The sequence below is a fragment of the Boeremia exigua genome, assembly GCF_020726555.1.
Source record: "Boeremia exigua strain MPI-SDFR-AT-0100 chromosome Unknown C7974scaffold_15, whole genome shotgun sequence".
Taxonomy (NCBI): domain Eukaryota; kingdom Fungi; phylum Ascomycota; class Dothideomycetes; order Pleosporales; family Didymellaceae; genus Boeremia; species Boeremia exigua.
The window spans coordinates 386119-407612 of NW_025763532.1; the positions used below are offsets into that span (position 1 = coordinate 386119).

The window sequence follows — 21494 nt, forward strand, 5'->3', positions numbered from 1 at the left end:
CACAGGAATTGTGTTGAGGTGTGCACTTGTGAACAAGTATTCCGGTGAGAACACAAAATTGATAAACCCCACGGCAACACTCATCCGACCTACGTTACGAGCTACTGCCCGCTAAATTCCCTGGCGGTGAGGCTCTTGTTCGAAGCCATGGATACCCACTGTTTGGCTTCAACGGTGGGTGCTGCCTCGGCTGCTGTGATAGGTAAGTTACCCGGGAGCCCCGGTATACTAACAGGCATACCCGAATGCGGTGCCATCGGAGCAGAGGAGTGACGTGGAGCAGCCCACTCGAAAGTATTGCTAGCATCGCATTCGGCAAGTAATGGATGCACTCGAAACTCAAGCGTCAGTCAGCCGCCAACTGCTGCAAGCTGCGCGCCAAGCATTATGGAATCTGGGGCTGCAGAAGCTTGAGCTTGGTGAGACGCCATCCCACGCACTTTCTCCGTGGGCCGTGTGCTCTGCTCAAGCCGCTCCAGTAGCGTTCGCGCTATCGACAGGCTCGCAGCTGGCGAAATGAGGCATTTTGGGGCCCCTGGTCGCGGTTGGTCCTCGCGCCCCACGACTGCTGGCAGCCCTCGTGCGAGTCTCGGGGGTCTGTGAGCTCTAATGATGATGCAGCGCAGGGCAGATAAGCAGCCCGCAGCCCATGACATAATGGTTGCTGTGCGTGAGCGGAAGCGCGGCGATGCATGGGTCCCATGGCGGTCTTCTACGGTAGCGTCAGCGGCGGCTGCAGCATTGCAATCCGACCTTTGCGGAGCAGCTGGAAGCTCCCCACAGCGCGAGCCTGCTGAGCACGGCGCTGGAGAGGTGCTGCAGAGGCAGGCCCGGACGTGCCAGAGCTAGCCTCCAGCGATTGAGTGAATTGTGCAACCAAGAGCCTTGGTGAAATCGCAGGCGTTTCGAGAGCGGCCGCGATCGTCTTCAACCCAGGTTCAGTTCACGTTACGCGTGATTGGCTGGCCGACCATCTATTCCCTCTCCGGCAAGCTTAGCCCCGGTAGGGTTCGCCAGGTCCCAACCTCTTCTCCTCACCAGCTGCTGCATCGTTCTTCTCCTCACTCTGCTCTCTCAATTCTACCTGTCCTCATCCTCTCCGCAGAGCCATCCGTATCTCAGAGTAAGTCCACATTTTCGTTGACTAGGCGATCGCCTGCCCCATGCAAGTTTATTACCGGGCGTCCACCGGGCCCGGGCGGCCAAACAGGAACCAAACAAATGCCTCACTCTGAAGAAATTTTCGGCGAACCGGCGCATTTAAAAGCGGATAGTAGCCTCCATTTCTTGAGGCTCTTCGTCTTTGATGCCCTGTCTTGCTCTTCCATCTAGTCCACCTCTGTCAACTCTGTCGCGCCGTTCTGTGGAGATCCGCTGACCAGCTTCCTCGCCTATCAACAGCTTCGAGAGCTTCAATAATTCCCAAGGACTCAACACCGCTTCGACAGAGGACCGTCTCAGTTAAAGGTATGCTCGATACCTTCCTTTCTGGAGCAATTATCGCGTCTTTGAATCGTTGTTGCCATTGCGCAAATTCCAAGGTTGCGCCCTGCGCGCGCAGTCGCCCTGGATTCCGTCATCCGGAGCGATACTCGGTCGATTCATGCTCGCGCTCCAACCTCTCAACAACGTCTCTTCGCGATGTGTTATCGCTGCAAACATTCGCTACTGGACATGCCTGACTAACTTTACTGTAGAAATCCATATCCAACAAAATGGCCGCTATCTCCCACCTCATTGCCGCTCGCAGCGAATTCGCTATGGCCCAGCTGGCCAAGCGTGAGAACTGGGCCCAGCGCGAGCCCGGTGTCATTGTTGTTCTCTGCATTGTCTTCCTTGTCGCTATCTTGTTGATCGGTGTATGGATCTCCAAGCGTGTATGTTGCCTCCTTCACCCGTGCCTTGAATCATGTCTAATAACTCTGTACAGAAGCAAGCCAACCGCGCATAAGATACCCATGAGGAGAGGAGAGGAGGTGGATTGGAAGAGTAGAGGAAAGCAATGACGAGATCATTGTATGCCAAACGTGGACTGGCAAGAGCCATACACATGTATAATGTCTGTGTACCAAATGGGTTCTGTTAATGGGGCTTTCTTCGATCATGCAAGAGATCATAGTAGAAGGAGCCGTGGTAATGAGTTCAGATACCTTCAATGAACATGGTTGAAACAACAAGTTGATTGTCGCAGTTGCGTCCTCGATTTTCCCTACACACCTTCCGTCTCAACAGCTCTGCTGTCGGCCTTGAGTCGAGACTCACCCATCCGACATGTATTTTCATACCCAGCAAGCATTCGCGCACAACTTACAACACTGCCGTTGCATTGGAGGGATGCACCCATTCTGGAATCATTCAATTCCATCGTTTTCGCGTCCAGACCACCATAATCGCGGTTGCCAAATTACTTGGACCCACTCTCAACACTACTGCAACTGTGCTGCCGCCCGCCCACTTAGCGCGTTCGTGTTAGCATCGCGCAATTACACTGAATAGCAAACAGCAAACAAGCTCCATGGCAACGAAAACACATCACAGCTGACTGACGAGCGTCCACAGGTACTGACCATGTAACCCCTAATCACGTGCACCTTCTCTCCCTGCAATAATGCCAGTCCGGTATATGCTCGCCACGGCGAAGCTAGCTAAGCTTCGCTCCCTGCAGTCTTTCGCAACACTAGGACCTTGGCCCTTGGGTCCGCAAGCCTTTGAGCCATTTTCCAGCGTTCTCAAAGCTCACGTTGGACAGTTATGTACGTTGCAGCTTCCGGCCGCGTATGGGACTCTGCTACATGTTTCGGAGGCTCCTGCTTTCCCCAGATCGTCCCCGCAATGGCCTCGGGGGTATTACGGAAAAGGTCGGACGCTGTCAGTGCACGAGCAGGACGTCTGCAGCAGATGACTACAGGTCCGTACTTAGTGCTTGGCCGCCAATACGCGCGCAGACCTGCCTTAAGGAACTCCGCCCAGAGCAGGCATTAATATTTACTTCTGTTTTAACCCGTCGCACAAGCAGTACCCAGAACCTAGTCTCTTGCGCGTGGGGAACGAAGACAGGGTTCCGCCCCATATAGCAGCTCTCACGTTGCAGAGAAGTCCGGCCGCAACTCTGAATTGATCAGGCCAAGACACCACCAAAACTACCCCAGTCGTATGGTCAGTCAGAAAGCTGGCCGTATTGTTCAAGTCAGCCATCGAACAATGCTGATCCAGTACGCAAAGGTTGACTGGCACCTGTGTTTTCTGGCGTTCGCCTGCTTGGACTTGGCTTTCCGACGGCCTCATACAGTCAGTAAGATAGTCATCAAAGACGGGGGGTTATTGATAAGGTCTCATTGCCCACGGAGAAAGTTGTGACACGAAAACTGCTCTGATTGCTCTTGGCTTCGATTACAGCTTTCTTTTCTCTGCGTCAACTGGCGTAGCTAGAATCTCATCCCGATCATCGACTGTTGTCGACGCTCTTATGCCAGCTGTTCCATTTCCATCCTTGCTCGCTGGCAACTTCTCTGGATCAGCGTTCTTCCCTGCAGCCCTGTAAAACTCATTCTCCTCTGTTCGCTCCACTGGTGTACCAAAGACCCCTGTCTTCTTCCTCACAACGACCAACGACACTGTAACGAGCAAATTCAATACTGTAAAGGCAAGCATGATAAGGAACTGACGGTTGTAGCTCCCGCCAAAGACTTCTGCGACTTCATCCTTTATGGCTTCTGGCATCTGCGCAAGCGCTGCACTCGATGTCTGAACGGCAGCAATCTGGTCCGGCGAGAGATACGTCGTGAGCCTGTCGGAGGTGTACTCGCGATGCACGGCCGTGCATATCGCTACCGCAACGCAACCACCTAGTGTACGCATCATATTGAGCGCGCCTGTGCCAACAGATATGTCCTTTTCTGCGATCGAGATCGAAAGTAACATGAAGTACGGAGGACTTGAAAGCCCCAAGCCTAGGCCAACAATGACTTCGTAACCATATATACCGGGCCAGAGGTGCGAGTGTGTGGGTAAGCTACCCATAAGTCCTGTGCCAACGCACACAATAGCCGTGGCCAGAATGAGTATATACTCTGGTGCGATCTTCTTAGTAGCGAGGCCTGCGACCATGGCACCAACTGGCGAAACGAGGGTGCAGGGCAGGAGAAGAATACCCGCGCGTTCGGCGGTGGTGAAGTTGACGGTCTGAAACCGCTGAGGGAGCTGCACGAAGATCACGTAGAATGGCATACCGAGGAGGAACATGCTCCTAAGCTCCTGTTAGCATGTCTTACTGCAAGGCCCAGGACTGTCGACCTACAATAGGATGAGCGCCATAGAGGGATTGCGTATAAAGCGAATCGGAAAGATGGGCTCCGTTTTGGTTCGGTAGGTGACCCAGGTTTCGTAGACTACAAACGTGAAGAACAAGACTATTCCAGTAACAAGAGTTCCTATGATGACTCCACTGCTCCAAGGATGCGACACACCGGCCTCTTGCAGGGCAAAGATCAGTGGTATTGGCCAACATATGGAGAGGATGCCTCCGATGCCATCAAGACCGCGTATGCGCTCGGACTGTGACTTGTTATCCTTTAGGCTGGGCATGGAAAAGTAGAGCAGTGTCATCGCGACCACACATATGGGCCCACTGTTCTGCGCGTTAGTTAAGTCAACGAATGGCTTGAGCACATACTTCATGAAGAAGATCCACCGCCATGTCGTCCGATCTGCGATAATACCACCAAGTAGCGGTCCCAAGAGATTGGACATAGTGAATACTGAACTGATGACACCGGAGTAGAACCCGATCTTTTCCGGCACGATGAGCTTCAGGATCGACACGAAGGTAAGCGAGTACAGGCCGGAGCCTCCGATACCTTGGAACGCACGGAAAACGATCCTGTACAGTCAGTGCTCTGTGAACCTCCCGAGTGTGTTGACGTACAGCTGGGTCATTGTCTGAGCTGCCCCACAGGCCATGGAGAAGACCAAAAATATAGCGCCGCATGCAAGTAGAACGGTCTTGAGCCCCCATATATCACTTAGTTTTGCCGTGATCATCAAGAAGCCTATTGATGTCACTCTAGGTGAACAGGACTGGTGTGGTAGGTACTCACTGTTGTATGTCAGAAGATAGGTGGTGACCAGCCATGCTGCTTGCTCCAAAGCGTTGAAGCCACTTGAGATTTTGATGAGGGCGGTAGTCACGATGGTCGTATCCAAAGCGGAGAGAAACAGACAAAACCACAGTCCTGCGATGATGGTATGTAGCCTCGCTTGACTGATGCTTGGCACAGTCGATGGAATGGTAGCAGGACTACTCGCGGGGTTTGGGGACATCGTGTCACTTCAGTCAATTTCATCAAACAGCAAAAATCGTAAGGCTGTCGAAATGAGCATCAGATGGAGCCCCAACTCTCATATATGGTAGCGGTTCAGAACGCGGCAACGTGGACGTTGATTGCACCAGTGGCCGTAAAAGCTGAGGCTTTGGGGCCAGCAGTGGGTTGCAAAGTCCGCAGCATGGGAGGAAGGAGCGATATCAGGCCCGTCTCCGCCTGATCCTGTGGCATACGTCCGTTAGAGACGATTGTGGCTTGCCTTATGGGCCTGCCTCGGCCTCAGCCATACATGGCGCACTTAAGCGAATGCGAACTGCATCCTGAGCAGACAACAACCTCATTCAGGTATCCATTGTGGGGTCTTACTGTCACTGTCCGAGTGTCAGGAGATGCGGGTTGGTGGGGGATGCTAGCTGCTGCAGGCGGATTGCTGTAGGCTTTGCATGCCGCACCGACCAACAAATTGGGGGGTAAAATTGGCTTCAATCGGGACTTTCGAGATTGTAGTACCTATAATCACTTGGAGAGAACAGAAGCCATGGAGGGACAGTAACGAGTATTTCCTGCAGTTTGGACCAAGGAGAGTGGAGCGCATCGGTTATGCCGACCTTCGTCGAAAATATGAATGCCTGAAGCGTCATAGCGTGCTGACCGAGCCGGTCACGATGGGCTTCGATCCACGCCACCGGACGCTCTGAACTCTCATGATCTTCACCATCGTCGCTATGCCAGAAGAACTCGTTCCTAGCTGTGTTATATGCAATCGCTACGACCCCAGCGACGTGTTGCCGCCGAGACACAAATAGCGTGCTTACTCTTGTGCGACCCGACACAGGGTGTAGCCGCCCATGTTTGCCGTTGTGTAACCGTAGGAGCGAACAAGGCATGTCGCACAGGCGTCTCTGGGCTTTACTTAGGTGAGGTCATGCACTTGGGACTCTTGCTGCTCATGCACGAAGTTTGGTTCTGTTTGCGCAAATTCTAGGTGAGGCAGATGCGGTGTGAGTTGCGGTGAGCGAGGGTTGGGTACCGGTAGTGTCGCGTCGCGCTTTCCTCAACTGACGTCAAACGCGCCTGCTGCTCGACGCGTCGTCTTCCAATTTCACTTCCTCATCTGCGCCTGCTCACAGCGTCAATTTCCCACCACAGCGCGCGCTTATCTGTTTTCTCCTTTCAGTCCCTTCTCCATACATATCAGGCCGTGATTCTCACTTTGCTGTTCACTTGAATGCTGTCCGTTTCTCCATAGTCAGCCTCTAGTAGCCTTTGCCTACGCGATGACCTCGCAATCGTTCGACGCACAGCTTCTAATTCCGGACAACAACGCATCGCATCGGCAACTAGTCGAACTGATTGCCGCCGGCGAATTCACTGGACGAGGACTGCCCGATGTTGCGCACAAATATCTGGACGCGTTTTGCAACAATAGCTACTCGAATGGTCGTCGAAGATGGGCTGGTGTTGCGCTAGTTGGCATGATGCGCGCGTCTGCCAGCGTTGTTCAGCGCTTAAAGAAGCTGTCTCGGGGACCATCTCGACTTGGCGCTATTGTTCTTAACCACCGAGAGACTGAAGAACGCAGAATTATCGCTGGGCTCATCATACGGCAAGGTCTTGATGCAGGCATTGACTTTGCAGATTTTTGGGATTCGAGTAAAATAATGGACAGCGTTCTCAATTTCCCCAAGGACTCGAACGAGGAATGGATGGCTCAATTCCAAAGGTATCTGGACACCCTAAGCGGTCTCGCATTTGCGAACTTGAGCACTGATGCCGTGGTACTGTATCCTATGTTTCTCTCCGCCAACGACGACTTCCAATGGACTGGCCGATCTGCTGTTGCGCTTATCGAAGAGAACGCATTAAAAATGTTCGTGTCTGACTCCACACTTACCGAATTTCAATTCGTCGACATACCTCTCGGCCACATCAAAGAAATAAACCTGCAGCACGACTCTCCTCATGAAAGCCAAGAGGGTCGGTCTGGGCACAAGATGTACAGTGCGACGATCGTCTTACATCACAGCTCACCGAACTATTATCTGAACGCGTCCAGTCGCACGACATCTGAGTTCAGGCTGGCATTTTCCGAGCAAGACGATGCCAATGAATTTTACGCCGGGCTTCAAAGCTTTGTTACCGCCTCAAATGCGGCAGCCGAAACAGACGAACCGAAAACTTCCAGGGTCCCTCACAAGAACCTTCGCGAACAATCCGCTTCACGATCCGAACCTCGAGACAGTGGGGATACGAATTCGGTCACTAGCTCAGCAGAAACATTGGATGAGCCTGCCCTGTCCGAGCATCCGCCCGGGTCGGGTAAGGAGCGGGGCAAAGGGAAATTAAAAAGTATATCAAAAGCGACGAAACAGAAAGCTGTACGAACTCAGCGATTACCTTCTGGTCCGTCAAAGGTTACCAAATCCAGAGCCGCTAAGAGGGCTGCCCCTATCATCGATGTAAGCGGGGACGAAGATGAAAGTGAGGATTCTTCACAAGACGAGTATCATCCAAAGTCGACCGCGCGGGCGCGCAATTCTCTGAGTAGCGGAACCGTCAGAAAGTCACAGGGTCGGCGCAGAATGAACGCCGAAGACGAAGCCTTTGTCCCGACCGTTTCAAAAGCGAAGCCGATGTCGACCAAGCGTAAGAGAGCATCCAGCGACGCAGACGAACATAATCGTCCAACAAAGAAGAAAACAGACATGAGGTCAGGCACCGACGTTGAGCTTCCTGCAGGCAGCACGCCAGCAAAGAAGAAGACCTCAATGCAGGGATCTGTACAGACAGATCGAGCCCAGGCTCGAGATTCGATCAGGCAATCAAATGCACAACAGACTATCCAGAACGGGGGGCCAGGACGGCACTCGTTGATTGATGGGTTATTGAATTCAAAGAGCCCGAACAAAGCTGCTGCCCCAACATTCAAAAAGCCAGGCCAGCCTGCTTCAACGCCACGTAGGCCAAAGACCCAATCTGTCCGAACCACTCCGAGACCGCAAACACCCCACGACGCGGAAGATCTCCCTGTGTACATCTCGTCGTCATCTACACCGCGCAGCCAGGTGATACACGAGGAGGACTTCGGTCTTGGCCACACTCCAATTGATGCCGAGATCCTCTCAAGCAACACAAAGCGAGTTCCTGACTCACCACATGCCGAGTCCACGGCCATTTCCGGGCATGCTGATCGGGACGACGTTCAAAGAGAAAAGCGTATAGCAGACATGGAAACTGCGAAGAGCGATCCTTTTCAGCAACGCGGACAGGGGCAGAAGATAACTACGTTCACTCGCAAGCTGACTGGAGAGGGATTCGTAGACGATGGCGCAGTTCACAAGGAGTCTTTCAACGATGACCTTGAGGCTGATGAGCTACCCATTGATATCGCGAGCCAACCACTGCCGAAACACAGTCCGAGCTTGCTCAAGCACCGCACACAGAATCTACAGACACAACGAAAAGACCTCAACGGCCTATCAGCGATTGTGAAGAAGCCGCGTGAGGATCCAGCAGCAATGTCCCAGGATACAACGCGCTCGCTGAAACTCGAGGCAACGCACCTCACGGAATCTTCTCAGATCAAGCCCGCCCGCCGTCAAAAGAAGACAACACCCACCAAGAGAGTCAGTCCTATCCCTGTTGCAGCTGCACAAGAGGATCGTTGTGCGACTGGAAAGTCTGTTGATGAGCAAGTACAACCGAAAGAGTCCATTATCTCAGCACCACAAGAAGCAGTCGAAGACACCCTGCCCCAGGCAATAGACCAACAACCAGATGCAGCCAATGTGGATGGTGAAACCACACTCGTTGGTGAAGAAATGGATTTACCTGAGCAATACACGGCAAAGGCTTCGGATTTACGGTTCAGATCGTCACCGCCCATTCCAGACTCGTCGAGCGTCCGAGATGCCTCCTCTGATGCACCAGAACCAGAGCCGGAGCAGTCACCCGCAACGTCGAGGGCAGACGAGCTCGAATGGGAGGATTCTCTCCAGCCACATCAGCGAGATCTTCACGAGCAGCTGCTGCGTACTTCGAAACGCGTCGTCCGTAACATCGTGGGCCATGAGACTGCTGTCACCGACATAGCTGATGTCTTCGCCAATGATGGAGAGCGCTTGCTCAACCTACTGCTGGAGAGACAGGAAAGCGAATCTACAGAGGCATTTCAAGAGCTTATGACCAAGAAACAAAGTCTACTGAAAGAGCTTTCTGATACGTCCAAGAATCTGAAGCTGCAAAGGAAGCAATTGAAAGATATTGAGTAAGGACAGTTGCACGCAACGATTCAGACATCAGGTAATGGTTATTTCGAGATTCTTTCACAAGTGGATTTGTTATATGCATATGTGGAGTCATGGTCAGCATTAAATGATACCCTAGTAGATATTTGCTATAGTGCTCAAAACGAGAGCCATATGAAGGCATGGCTGTAACACGTACCATACATGAGTGCCTGACATTTCCAACTCCAGCCTTCTTCCTCTTTTCGAGCTGCCCGGTCTTGCACCCCCACCATCTCGAAGGTCTCCGCACTCAGGCCACGCAGTCCCAACAGACACTCGTTGCCGTATGTCTCTGACCTGAATTGTGCAGCCGCGTTCTTGCTGCATCGTGGTTCCCAGACTGTGATTGATCTTGACAGGCTCGAATCTGATCGCTGAAGCCGCCCACTGCTTCGCTGTAGCCGAAGGAGACACATGTCCTGTGAAGTCATAAGGTTCTCAAGTATCAGATCTGTGCTTGGTGCATCACTGGACTCCGACCACATGCCCCCCATACAACCACTATATCACATCGTGGCCTTTGCAGAATGCAACTCCATCAAGTCCACACATGTTACCTCAACTGCGTGGCACCGTAATAGAAATTCAGGCCAGCCGCCTTCCTAGTATTGACTCTCCGCTTATAATCCTGGTCGTAATAATCTGGACCACCAAATATGTCGTCCCTCATTGGACACCTAGGAGCACGACCACTATTCCTGCATATTCGCCCACCAACCACAGTGGTGTTTGTTCGGAGCACTTCCTAACCGCGTTCTATATTGCATATGATCATCTTCCTGCCTGCTGTCTTGAACGTGCCGAACCCGTGGAAAGTGGACTGCCCCTCATAAGCAGAAGAAGAGGATCGTGCTATAACCAGCGAGGTATTGCGACAATGCATGCACGCGAACTTCCTCGAGCATGGGTTTTAAGTCTTCTTCATCTGCATTTCTGCCGTCTCTCTTCTTCGACTTTTTGAAGTTGAAACTTGTTGTCTTGTATCGTCCTGGCTAACATGGAGCATTCCATCTTGTTTCTGCCACAAGTCGGGCTCGTGGTGCCTGCACTTGTCCTCGCAGCGCTCATCTATCGCATCGTATATACCCAGTTCTTCCACCCTCTTTCCGCCTTTCCTGGACCATGGTACGCTTCGTCGTTCTCGGTGACTCTGTCCTTGATCTCCCTCACTAAACGAGAGCCCGAGTATCTCATGTACTTGATCTCGAAATATGGCTGTACGTCTCCTCCTGCTCACACTCCCATTCTATACACTGACCGACTCAGACGATAAACCAATCCGCATTTCGCCGACCATGCTATTCTTCCCCAAAGCATCAGCCTTGAAGGATATCTACCGCTCGCCCTCGTGCAACCGCAAGACCAATCTCTACGGCTCCGGTGTTCTCGGCCCGCCACACCTCTTCTCCACACTCGACGGCGAGGAACACCGCACCCTGCGTAAAGCGCTGTCCAACGCGCCTTGGACTCTCGGGCAGCTGAAGAGGACCTGGGAATCGCGGTTCGACGAGCACGTGAATCTGTTCATTAGCAAGATGCAGGAGCACGCGAAGGCAGAGCGAAAAGTGTGTTTGAGCGACAAGGTAGCTGAGTTTGCCGCGGATATCATGTCTATGGTCTCGTTTACAACTCCGTTCGGGTGTGTCGAGAACCAGGAGGACGTCAGGGGGATTCTGAGGAACTGGAGGCTGGGATTGAGCTTCTTCGGGTTTGCGTGCAGGTGGCGCTGGTTCAGGGATGTCGTGCTGCAGTTGCCCGTTGTGGGATTGTGGTTCCTGCCTAAAGTGGAGAATGGGACTGGCATGGGCTGGCTGATGTGTGAGGCTGATCGACAGGTGAGCGTGAGGGAGGAGCAGAACGCTACTACCGAGAAGGACGGAGCCACGGAGGGCAGAAAAGATTTCATGCAGTAGTGAGTTGGACAGCACGTATGCGCATATTTTGGATGACCGCTGACACTGACACCAGCTGCCTCGAAGCCCGGCTGCCTGATGGGTCGCCTCTCACGGCAAGTCAGAAGCGAGCACATGTTACGCTTTTAATCCAAGCAGGTGCAGACACAACAGGAACCGCAATGGGATGCATCCTACGTTACCTCGTTACAAACCCTAGCGCTCTGGCCAAAGCGCACGCAGAGCTCGAGGCCGCAGACAAAGCTGGTCTACTTTCCGCGCCCATCCAGTTCGAAGAAACGCGTCAGCACCTGCCTTTCTTTGTAGGATGCATTAAAGAAGGCTTAAGATTGCAGCCGCCTGGAACGAATCTGTATGCTCGTATCGCCCCCAAGGAAGGGAAGGTGATCGACGGACACTTCGTTCCCGCTGGTACTGAGATCACATCTTATGCGTACTGCGTTCAACGCGATCGGACCTTTTACAGTGACGATGCCGAGCAATTCAAGCCTGAGCGGTGGCTGGAGAGTGAGCAACGATCATTCGAGCTGGAGGCAGCGCAGTTCACATTTGGAATGGGGCCGCGAGTATGCTTGGGGAAAGATGTGGCTGTGATGGAGATGTATAAGCTATTGCCTGAGGTGAGTAGTTGATTGTTCGGCCAACGAGGTGAAGTCGCTAATAACCATAGATCGTGAGGCGATTTGACATCGAAGTGGTAGAGCCTGGAAGATACGTTGTCGATGGAGGCGTCGCCTACAACGTTGGTTTCGTAGGAAAACTGTCTGCTAGATGAACAGTCGACGAAGTCGTCTTCGCTTCTTCGAGTAGTCATTAGTCGAGAAGAGTTGAATGCACACGAGTAGGGTGAAAGCAGGGTGTATTCCATCGTATTTTCTTTTTTTCAAGCATGGTCGAAGCCGGAGTTTACTTTTAAGTAACGGGAACGGCCCGACGTATGCATACGACCGTCGCCAAAGGAAAGGCAGTCAGAGCCAACTGCCGACAATCTGTAAACTGACGATGTCTCTAAGGACTACAATGCTTTCAGTGGTATCTTGGGCAGCTTCGCCCTTCTCATTATATGCGTTCTGCAAATAGTCAGCACCAGTATCAGGCACGTTGACGTGCTGGTACCGACATTCGCGATCAAGTGTCCAACGTGCAGATCGACCAGGCAGGCTCAACCCGTCCCGAGGTCGCCGAGATTCTCGTCGGGTCTCTGCGTTGCGAGTGCTCCTCTCTTCGTCCGGTCGCACGCGGACAATGTAGTTGTTCCTAGCTCGTGTGCTGGACTCGGAGTCCACCTAATCTGAGTCTGAGTCCATCTCCATCTCAGCGTCATCGTCCTCCTCTTCCTCCTCCTCGTCTGCCTTGCGCTTCAGGCCCTTGGCCCTATCTTGCTCGTTAACCGGTACTGCTTTCTCCAGCGCGGCAGCAAATCCAGACGGCTGCGCGGAACTATCCTCGGTCGTTGTCTCTGGCAGATCAGGCACGGGCATCTTGAAGGATCCGTCGAGCTTCGCTACTGTGTCCGACTTGGTCTTTGCGTAGGAGATCCGCTATGGCTCGTTAGTCGCGCGTTCCTTAGTTTAGAAACAGGAGGCATGACGTACCATATCCCTTCCAAAGAATGTGTAGCCCTGCAGAGCGCGCATCGCCTGTGTGGAGGAGTCGATGTCACGGAACACAACGTGCGCCTGTCCTCGCATCTTCATAGTCTTGAGTGCAACAACGTCCAGAATGACGCCATACGTTGTGAACAACATGTAAAGATTGCGCTTAAGGTCTTCCTTCGGCAGCTTCTCGTTGAGGTTGTGGACATATAATCTCCTGCCGTCAATGATTGCACACTGAAGGACGGGCTGGATCTACCTACGTTCTGTTTGGCACTCCCTCCTTGTTCACCGGCACCGTTCCCGGTGGTCCTCGTACTTGTGTGGCCATGATGTGCGATTGTGTTGGTGTCTCGGAGGTGAGAGCTCCCCGCAGAAATCGCGTTCGCGGCCGTCGCGCCAAGTCCAAAAGTTCGGGGGACGTGCGTACTCGCCGCGTCGCCCGCATCAGGCATGTCAAGAAACATGGCGACTGCCTCGACAACACACAAAGAGGCCAAAGAAAGAGAAGGGACGGCGCGGGCGCGAATAATACCGGCAACTATGAGCAACGCTCCTTGAACCATCAACACCCAGCAATCATCCACCATCTCTATTGCGCCTCACTTCGAGCTCAACACCATACATCACTCACCATGGGCGTCTCCTCGCCCGCAGCACTTAGCCCGCGGCCTAATCCGCCAGGCTCGCACTCCTCGATACCCGACCGAGCCAAAGTTCTTTCTAGCCTCTCACGCGTTACGAAGCCCCCGACCAGCGCCATCATCACAAAGACACCTATCGATGGAGGAGAGACAGACATGGCTGAGCAGATGAATGATGCAGTGCGCTCGCAATTCGTGTCTGGAGCACGTCTTGGTGAAGGAACGTACGCTATCGTGTACGCAGGTCACTATCGCCAGGATCCTAGCAGGCTAGTCGCTATCAAGAAGATCAAGCTCAATGCCGACTTCAAAGACGGCATTGCTATGGACGCCATTCGCGAAATCAAGTTTCTCTCCGAGCTCTCGCATCCAAACATCATAAAACTGCATGCTGTCTTCAGTACAAAGGACCAGAACCTGTCGATCGTGCTTGAGCATCTGCCCCTGGGCGATCTCGAAGGCCTATGGAAGAATAAGAGCATTACATATAGCAACGCCGACATCAAGGCCTGGTCCAATATGCTGTGTCAAGCCATTTGGTTCTGCCACGCCAACCACGTCCTTCACCGCGATATCAAGGGAAACAACTTGCTCATCGCCGCTGATAACACGGTCAAGTTGGCAGATTTCGGTCTCGCGCGCTCCTTTGCGGATCCAGGCGCAAAAATGACCTCGAACGTAATCACACGCTTCTATCGCCCGCCAGAGCTCCTCTACGGATGTTATCACTACGGCGGTAACGTTGATATGTGGTCTGTTGGTTGTGTGATCGCCGAGCTCGCACTGCGCCAGTTCTTTCTCCCCAGCGAGACAGATATGCAGCAAGTTGCCGTCATAGTAGACGTCTTCGGTACGCCTACTGAAGAATCCTGGCCCGGCGTGGGCTCATTGAGGTACTATCAGCCTCCACCGAATCGCAGCGCTGTCAAGCTGCCGCAGCCGCTGAACTGGTGGAGAGGTCGTTTGCCATTACTGGGTGATGACGGTATTGACTTGGTGAGAGGAATGTTGACAATGGATCCTCAGAAGCGATTGACAGCTGAACAAGCACTCAAACATCGCTACTGGACATCTGCCCCGCGACCTACAAAGAAGGAGAACCTTCCCAATGAGGGTGGAGGTGTGCAGAAAGAAGCCGAGGATCTGAAGAGAAGGGCAAGAGAGACCCCTGCAGGTGCCAGCAGAGTCGACAAGGTAGCAAGGAAGCTAGACTTCGGTGGCATGTGAAGCTCTCATGGATTGCGTTGCCACATCGAGCAAAAATCGCTCAGCAGAATCGCTTTCCGAGGGTCTATGTAAGGGCCGGCACGAAACAAATGTCAGCAAAGCTTGACCACGGCAACGCCCCTCCAAACGAAACCGGGAGGCAGTCAGCCTGCTGTCGCGTGCCTGCCGCGGGACTCGCGTCGGGAGTCAGAATAAGCTTCCTGTCGTTGCCCGGGTGCGGTAACGATGCGGGTCCGATATCACCCGAACTTACGGAACCGTTGCGGGTCAAGGGACGCGAAGCGAACCTGCATGGGGCCTGCACATCATAATGGGCGTTTTCGGGGCACGGGAAGCCTTGCTTAAGCCTGGGATAACCGTGGAGCACTTTTCTTGGGGTCTGGGGTATGCAGCCTGGTTTTTCGGTGTAGTGGGCCCCGAGGTCAACGTCACGTCTGGTTTTGACATGTTCCACAGAGTCACACATGCCATATTGAAGACCGAGATGCACCGAGTCTGTGATAGAAAGGTTGTAATGCGATAAGAGTAACGTACGTAAAAGTCGTGGCGCAATTGCATGCTGTGTTGCGCGTTGTGCTAGCGCGTGTGCCGTGAAGGACTCGCGCGTGTGTCGATAAATCTTGGCAGAAAAGAATGAAGCATTGCATTAAGGCACAGAGATCATTACAGATTCCAAAAGTCTTGTAAATATTAAGAGAGTTAGAAACGTAACATCAGAGTCTCAAAACATCACACATCTGATCACATACGTGTAGAAATAAACATCGTTCATACTACGTGACATACTCATTCGTGCGCCGCAAGGAAAGTCATAAGAGGTGCCCAGTTCTTGCAGGTATAGCGGACACCCTCATCAAACACGCTTTTCTAGTTTCCCAATCTACTTGACGAGCTTGCAGACAAGGTCGCCCGAGTCGACAGAGTCGCCCTCGCGGACAGACAGGGTGCTGACCTTACCGGAGTGAGGCGCGGAGATGACCATTTCCTAGTATGATTGTTAGTACACTGGTTCGATAAATGAAGACTCGGGGAATACATACCATCTTCATGGCGCTAAGGATAGCAACTGGGTCACCCTTCTTGACCTCGCTTCCATCGTGGACACGAACCTCAACCAGGACACCAGACATGGGTGCACCGACCTGGCTGCTATCTGTGGGGTCGGCCTTGGGCCTCGAGATGTTCTCGATGGCGGCGTGCTGGTCCTCAACAGTGACGGTACGGGTCTCTCCGTTCATCTCATAGAAGACTTCACGCAGACCGGTCTGCTCGGAAAGGGGACCGACAGCAAGGAGCTTGAGAATAAGCACCTTACCCTTCTCGAGCTCGACGTGGAACTCCTCGCCAATCTCAGGACGCGACAAGAAGTAGCGTGTGGGCAGAACGGACAGATCGCCGTACTTCTGGGTGAACTTCTTGTAGTCGTCGAAGACCTTGGGGTACATGATGGAGGATGCAACATCGCATTCGGTGGCATCGCCCCACTTGCCCTTGATATCTGTCTTGACCTTGGCAATGTCGACGGGGTCGAGGTAGAGACCAGGACGCTTGTCCATCTTCCTGCGCTCACGGAGGGCCTGCGAGCGGAGAGGCTCGGGGAAGCCACCGTACGGCTGGCCCATCAGACCCTCGAAGAATTCAAGGACTGAAGACGGGAAGTCGAGCTGCTCGGCCTTGCTGAGCACATCGTCATAGGACAGCTTGTTGGAGACCATGAACTGAGCCAAATCACCAACAACCTTGGAGGTAGGTGTGACCTTGACGATGTCGCCGAGCAGGTCATTGGCCTGCTCGTACGCCTTCTTGGTCTGAGCCCACTGCTCACCAAGACCCTGCTGCGAGGCCTGGAAGATGAGGTTGGTGAGCTGGCCACCGGGAATCTCGTGCTCGTAGACTTCGGGGTCGGGACCGGTCAGACCGGCCTCGAAGGGCGAGTAGACGAGACGGAGCTGAGCCCAGTATGCGTCCAGGTTGCGGATAGCGTGAGCATCAAGGCCAGAGTCGAAGTCTGTGCCCTCGAGAGATGCGAGAATGGCACCGATGCTGGGCTGCGAAGTCATGCCAGACATGCTGTCAATGGCAGCATCGACACCATCAGCACCAGCCTCAGCACAGGCAACCATGGAGGCGACACCAGTACCGGCGGAGTCGTGAGTGTGGACGTGAATGGGGAGATCAGGGTACTTCTCACGGATGGCACCGATGAGGAGGCGAGCAGCGCGAGGCTTCAGGACACCAGCCACTATAAAGTGTTAGTAATAAGCGTGAACAGTGGAGAAACGCATCCACTTACTGTCCTTTACACCCAGAATGTGGATGCCCATCTTGACCAGCTTGCCCACAACGTCAAGGTAGTACTCGAGATTGTACTTCTTCTTGGGGTTGAGCATGTCACCGCTGAGCGGCAGTCAGTATACTGTATCTGATGGGTAATTTGGAAAACTTACGAGTAGCAGACGGTACCCTCAACAACACCACCAGCCTTAAGGACAGCCTTGACTCCGACCTCGAGCTGCTCAACATCATTGAGAGCGTCGAAGACACGGAAAATGTCGACACCGTTCTTCTTGGCCTGCTCACAGAAGTGGAAGATGGCGTTGTCGGGGAGAGAAGAGTACGCAACACCGTTGGCTCCACGGAGAAGCATCTGGAAGGGGATGTTGGGTACCAGCTTGCGCATCTTCCTCAGGCGGTCCCAAGGATCCTCGTACAGGAAGCGCATGGCGACATCAAAGGTCGCACCACCCCAGCACTCCAGGGCCCAGGCGTTGGAGTAGGCGTGGCTGGTCTCCTTGGCGATGTTGAGCAGGTCGACAGTTCGCACACGAGTGGCAAGGAGCGACTGGTGGGCATCACGCCATGTGGTGTCCATGATGAGGCAGCCCTTGTTGTTACGAACGGCCTTTGCGAAGCCCTCAGGACCCTTCTCGAGAAGGACGTTCCTCCAGCCCTTTTCGCATGGCTTGGAGGTGTCGATCTTGTTGCCGCTGTTGTCATAGAGAACAGGGATAGGGATCTCGCCCTTGAACTTGGGCTCGCCGATCTGGCCCTTGATCTGACTGCCGTTGACAGCCAGGTCGCCAAGGTAGGCAAGGAGCTTCTGTGCACGGTTCTGGGAGCCAATGAGGTCGAAGAGTGCGGGTGTGTCGTCGATGAAGGTTGTCCAGCACTTGCCATCCACGAATGTGGGGTTTGTCAGGAGCTTGATCAAGAACGGAATGTTGGTCTTGACGCCACGAATACGGAACTCGACCAGCGCACGAAGCATCTTTCGGCGAGCGATCTCATATGTGGAGCCACGGCATGTGCACTTGACCAACATGGAGTCGTAGTGAGGAGTGATGATAGCACCAGCGAAACCGTTTCCACCCTGTAGATTCGTTAGCAGGAGTCACTAGGAGGTGTTCGGTGCCAAACTTACGTCGAGACGGACACCGTTACCGCCAGCGGAACGGTAGACCTCGATCTTACCAGTATCCGGAGCGAACGACTGGGAAGGGTCTTCTGTGGTAATACGGCACTGGAAAGCGAAACCGCGTGTGGAGATGTGGTCCTGGGTCAAACCAAGCTGCTCGAGAGATGCACCAGCAGCGATCTGGATCTGAGCGGCGACGATGTCGATACCAGTGATCTCCTCAGTGATGGTGTGTTCAACCTGAATACGGGGATTAATTTCAATAAAGTAGTAACTAAAGGGATTTGTCAGTATCTAGTCTTGCTGAGGCGATGCACGTGGAATCTTACCGGTTCTGCTGGTCGACCAGGAACTCAGCAGTACCCGCGTTGCGGTACTTGACTGACTGAGCCAGTCTGACGGCATCAGCTAGGATGGCATCGCGGGTCTCAATGGGCAGATCCTTAGCAGGCGCAATCTCAACAACCTTCTGGTGACGACGCTGCACGGAGCAGTCACGCTCGTACAAGTGAACGACGTTGCCTTGGTTGTCACCGAGAAGCTGGACCTCAATGTGCTTGGGTTTGTCGAGGAAGCGCTCGACGAAGACGGTGCCGTTGCCGAACGCCGACTTCGCTTCTGATGTCGCGCGCTTGAAGGAGTCCTCAAGTTCTTCCTGCTTGCGCACGACTCGCATGCCACGGCCACCGCCGCCGAAAGCGGCCTTGATGATGATCGGGAAGCCGAACTCGTCGGTGAAAGCCTTGACATCTTCGTACTTCTCCACGGGATCTGGTGTTCCCGGCACGACAGGGACATTGCACTTAATGGCCAACCGTCTCGCAGAGACTTTGTCGCCAAGTGCGTCAATGGTGTCGGGCGAAGGCCCAATGAACTAGAGTAGTGTAAGCCTCAATTGCACCATCCAATTGCCAATGTAAATTGCAATAAGAATGACTCCCAAGATTTCTTGGGTCGCCGACGTGCCGCGCTGCAAAGATAGCATAGCAGGGCTGGCTCGGTGGAGCGCCGCCGGCCCCGCTATAACCTCTCGGAGAGCTCAGATACGCTCAACAGCTGCGATTGGCAATGGTGCCCCTCCACCCATTTCGTCATAGGGTAAACAAAGCGGATATTACGGGCAGAACTTACGATCAAACCAGCCTTCTCGACCGCGCGAGCAAAACCGGCGTTCTCTGAGAGAAATCCATAACCAGGGTGGATCATGTTGACATTGTGCTCGACCGCGATCTTGATGATCTCATCGCCAGCGAGGTAAGCACCGACGGGTGTGTACTGCCCGCGCTGCCCAATCTCGTAGGCCTCGTCGGCCTTCTGCCTGTGCATGCTGAGGCGGTCCTCATGACTGTAGACTGCTACTGTGTGCAGCGACAGCTCGTGGGCGGTACGGAAGATTCTGATGGGGATTTCTCCTCGGTTGGCGACTAAGGGAGCTGTTAGAGGGGTCTGGGAGCTCAACGGGAGCCATTGAGTGCCGCGGCTACGTACCCAGGAGCTTCTTCAGCTGCATAATCGAGCTGCTTGCCCGCAGCCTGTGGTGAACAGAGTTTCTGTGGGGGTGGTGCTCGCCATGCTCGCCATGCTCGTCATCAAAGTCATTCTCGTCAATGGCGCTCGACGCGTTCTTGTCAACTGCAAGTGTGGCCATGCTGGGTGACTGCAGTATGGAATTAGGTGAAGGAGGGTTAGGGATGAGGGGTAGGGGAGGAGAGATTGCTGGACTAAATGTACAGGGCGAAGGAAACTATATAGGCGGTATCGGACTGGGCCTGCTACGAATCACTGGGAGCAGCGCAACTTTAATCCCAAAACAGCGACGACCTTGGAAAGCTGGATGGCCAAGACTAGATCGAAACACGCACTTGAGGACCCGCACCTGCTGTCGTCGTGACCGTCGGCCAGTCTCATGCACGTAAAAGCAACAAAGCCGCGGCGGGCCACGAATTGGCTAGAGCTCCCCGATGCTGTGCATCCCAAGATAGAGGTGGAATTGGTCGAGCTGCGCTACGCGAAGCCTCTAGATGCCCTTGAAACCCTTATCTGGGTGGCAGACGAAGCTATGATGGCATCTGCCCAGCTACAGCTGCCTCAACAGCGACTCGTCGCTGCATGCCCTAGCTGCTGGATCGCCGGTGAAGCTGTTGCTGCTCGGAGCGCCTGCCCCTCACCAGACCAGAGCGTTGTCGATAAGTCCCCGCGCGAACCCCCCGGCCCATGCTCACATCATCCATCTGTCACAGATATTGCCAAAGCCTCAGGAACGCCCCGCCGTGCCACATGCTACTGCACACCCACCCTGCATTCATACCGGGGCGTCGAACAGACATAAAACGCTGTCTGTCCACCCCACGCACGCAGCGGAGCTTGTGACATGTACCCAGACTAAGCCAAGCCGTTCAACTTTACTGGCCCACTGCTCATCCAAACACTTCCTACACACTGGCGCTGGCCGCTCGGTCCAATTCAACCGCGGCATACGCACGCCAGTCCCGCCCACCAGTCCTCATGTTTCCTGCGTGGCTGACTGCTATTTTCCGTCCCACCACATGCGTTTGGTATAGCTCGGCAATGTGGAACGCCAGCGGAGAAATGCCTCTCCTCCCATAACAGGGTCCGCTTTGCTTCGGCGGGCCTCGGTCGAGCGCAGCTCAACCGAGCAAAGTGCTCACATCATCTGCTGATGCTCCGAGATATATCCTCATCGTGGTATGCTTTTCCGGTTTTTGCCTGTCACGTACCTGCATTGCATCGCGAACAATCCGGGACTCGGCTACCATCTCGGTGCGAGTGCAGCGCGAACAGTTTCGGTGCCTTTGACCCAGACGGGGTCGAAACCGCTGGGCAATGTGCCTGGGTTTTCAGGACCCATTCTGCGACCGGTGTGCAAAGGCAACCGCCTTCAGCCATTGTGTCGGCCTTGTGGGGATCCCGCTCAACGTTGAGTCGTTCCATGCACTGAATGGCTGGATCTGGAAGTTATCTGCATGAGTCAAGCTCGTGGAGCGAGGAGACGACTTGGCGGAGATCATGCAGCGTGGCTGCGGCTTCGTCAAACAAACACGGGCCCGCCCTGTATCTAGGGCCCTTGGC

At 53.8% G+C, this 21494-nt stretch overlaps 6 protein-coding genes across 6 annotated transcripts; 4 read left to right on the plus strand and 2 right to left on the minus strand.

The window, feature by feature from the left end:
- Positions 1–1715: 1715 nt before the first annotated feature.
- On the plus strand, positions 1716–1951 carry C7974DRAFT_418434 (uncharacterized protein; the record flags this gene model as incomplete). Its single annotated transcript, XM_046144159.1, has 2 exons — positions 1716–1877; positions 1931–1951. 2 exons carry the CDS (start codon positions 1716–1718, stop codon positions 1949–1951), a joined length of 183 nt encoding a protein of 60 aa, XP_045991353.1.
- Positions 1952–3232: 1281 nt separating this feature from the next.
- On the minus strand, positions 3233–5541 carry C7974DRAFT_78975 (putative MFS multidrug transporter). Its single transcript, XM_046147279.1, has 4 exons — positions 4925–5541; positions 4673–4879; positions 4298–4627; positions 3233–4246 (listed from the first exon to the last, which is right to left on the minus strand). The coding sequence occupies exons 1-4, from the start codon at positions 5317–5319 to the stop codon at positions 3391–3393; spliced, it is 1788 nt and encodes a 595-aa protein (XP_045991354.1). The 5' UTR covers positions 5320–5541; the 3' UTR covers positions 3233–3390.
- Positions 5542–6598: 1057 nt separating this feature from the next.
- Positions 6599–9592, plus strand: C7974DRAFT_323017 (uncharacterized protein; the record flags this gene model as incomplete). Its single annotated transcript, XM_046138877.1, has 3 exons — positions 6599–8044; positions 8159–8735; positions 9018–9592. The coding sequence occupies 3 exons, from the start codon at positions 6599–6601 to the stop codon at positions 9590–9592; spliced, it is 2598 nt and encodes an 865-aa protein (XP_045991355.1).
- Positions 9593–10356: 764 nt separating this feature from the next.
- On the plus strand, positions 10357–12492 carry C7974DRAFT_79017 (cytochrome P450 monooxygenase-like protein). Its single transcript, XM_046147280.1, has 4 exons — positions 10357–10827; positions 10877–11522; positions 11579–12143; positions 12194–12492. The coding sequence occupies exons 1-4, from the start codon at positions 10608–10610 to the stop codon at positions 12296–12298; spliced, it is 1536 nt and encodes a 511-aa protein (XP_045991356.1). The 5' UTR covers positions 10357–10607; the 3' UTR covers positions 12299–12492.
- Positions 12493–13447: 955 nt separating this feature from the next.
- C7974DRAFT_437806 (serine/threonine-protein kinase-like protein) lies at positions 13448–14989 on the plus strand (the record flags this gene model as incomplete). The annotated part of the gene is made up of 2 exons (XM_046145216.1): positions 13448–13466; positions 13776–14989. 2 exons carry the CDS (start codon positions 13448–13450, stop codon positions 14987–14989), a joined length of 1233 nt encoding a protein of 410 aa, XP_045991357.1.
- An 880-nt stretch (positions 14990–15869) lies between these two features.
- Positions 15870–20414, minus strand: C7974DRAFT_369268 (pyruvate carboxylase; the record flags this gene model as incomplete). The annotated part of the gene is made up of 8 exons (XM_046139937.1): positions 19893–20414; positions 19536–19828; positions 18734–19278; positions 18411–18678; positions 17437–18359; positions 17283–17386; positions 16015–17231; positions 15870–15974 (listed from the first exon to the last, which is right to left on the minus strand). The coding sequence occupies exons 1-8, from the start codon at positions 20050–20052 to the stop codon at positions 15870–15872; spliced, it is 3615 nt and encodes a 1204-aa protein (XP_045991358.1). The 5' UTR covers positions 20053–20414.
- Positions 20415–21494: the final 1080 nt, after the last annotated feature.

What these genes read in the sequence shown, in the direction of transcription:
- C7974DRAFT_78975 (XM_046147279.1), bottom strand. Translation starts at nt 5,319, where the DNA reads ATGTCCCCAAACCCCGCGAGTAGTCCTGCTACCATTCCATCGACTGTG. An exon ending in GCTCAGACAATGACCCAGCT is followed by an intron (nt 4,880 to 4,924) that starts GTACGTCAACAC and finishes CTGACTGTACAG; the next exon opens with GATCGTTTTCCGTGCGTTCC. An exon ending in TCTATGGCGCTCATCCTATT is followed by an intron (nt 4,247 to 4,297) that starts GTAGGTCGACAG and finishes ACAGGAGCTTAG; the next exon opens with GAGCATGTTCCTCCTCGGTA.
- C7974DRAFT_79017 (XM_046147280.1), top strand. Translation starts at nt 10,608, where the DNA reads ATGGAGCATTCCATCTTGTTTCTGCCACAAGTCGGGCTCGTGGTGCCT. An exon ending in CTTGATCTCGAAATATGGCT is followed by an intron (nt 10,828 to 10,876) that starts GTACGTCTCCTC and finishes TGACCGACTCAG; the next exon opens with ACGATAAACCAATCCGCATT. An exon ending in AGAAAAGATTTCATGCAGTA is followed by an intron (nt 11,523 to 11,578) that starts GTGAGTTGGACA and finishes CACTGACACCAG; the next exon opens with CTGCCTCGAAGCCCGGCTGC.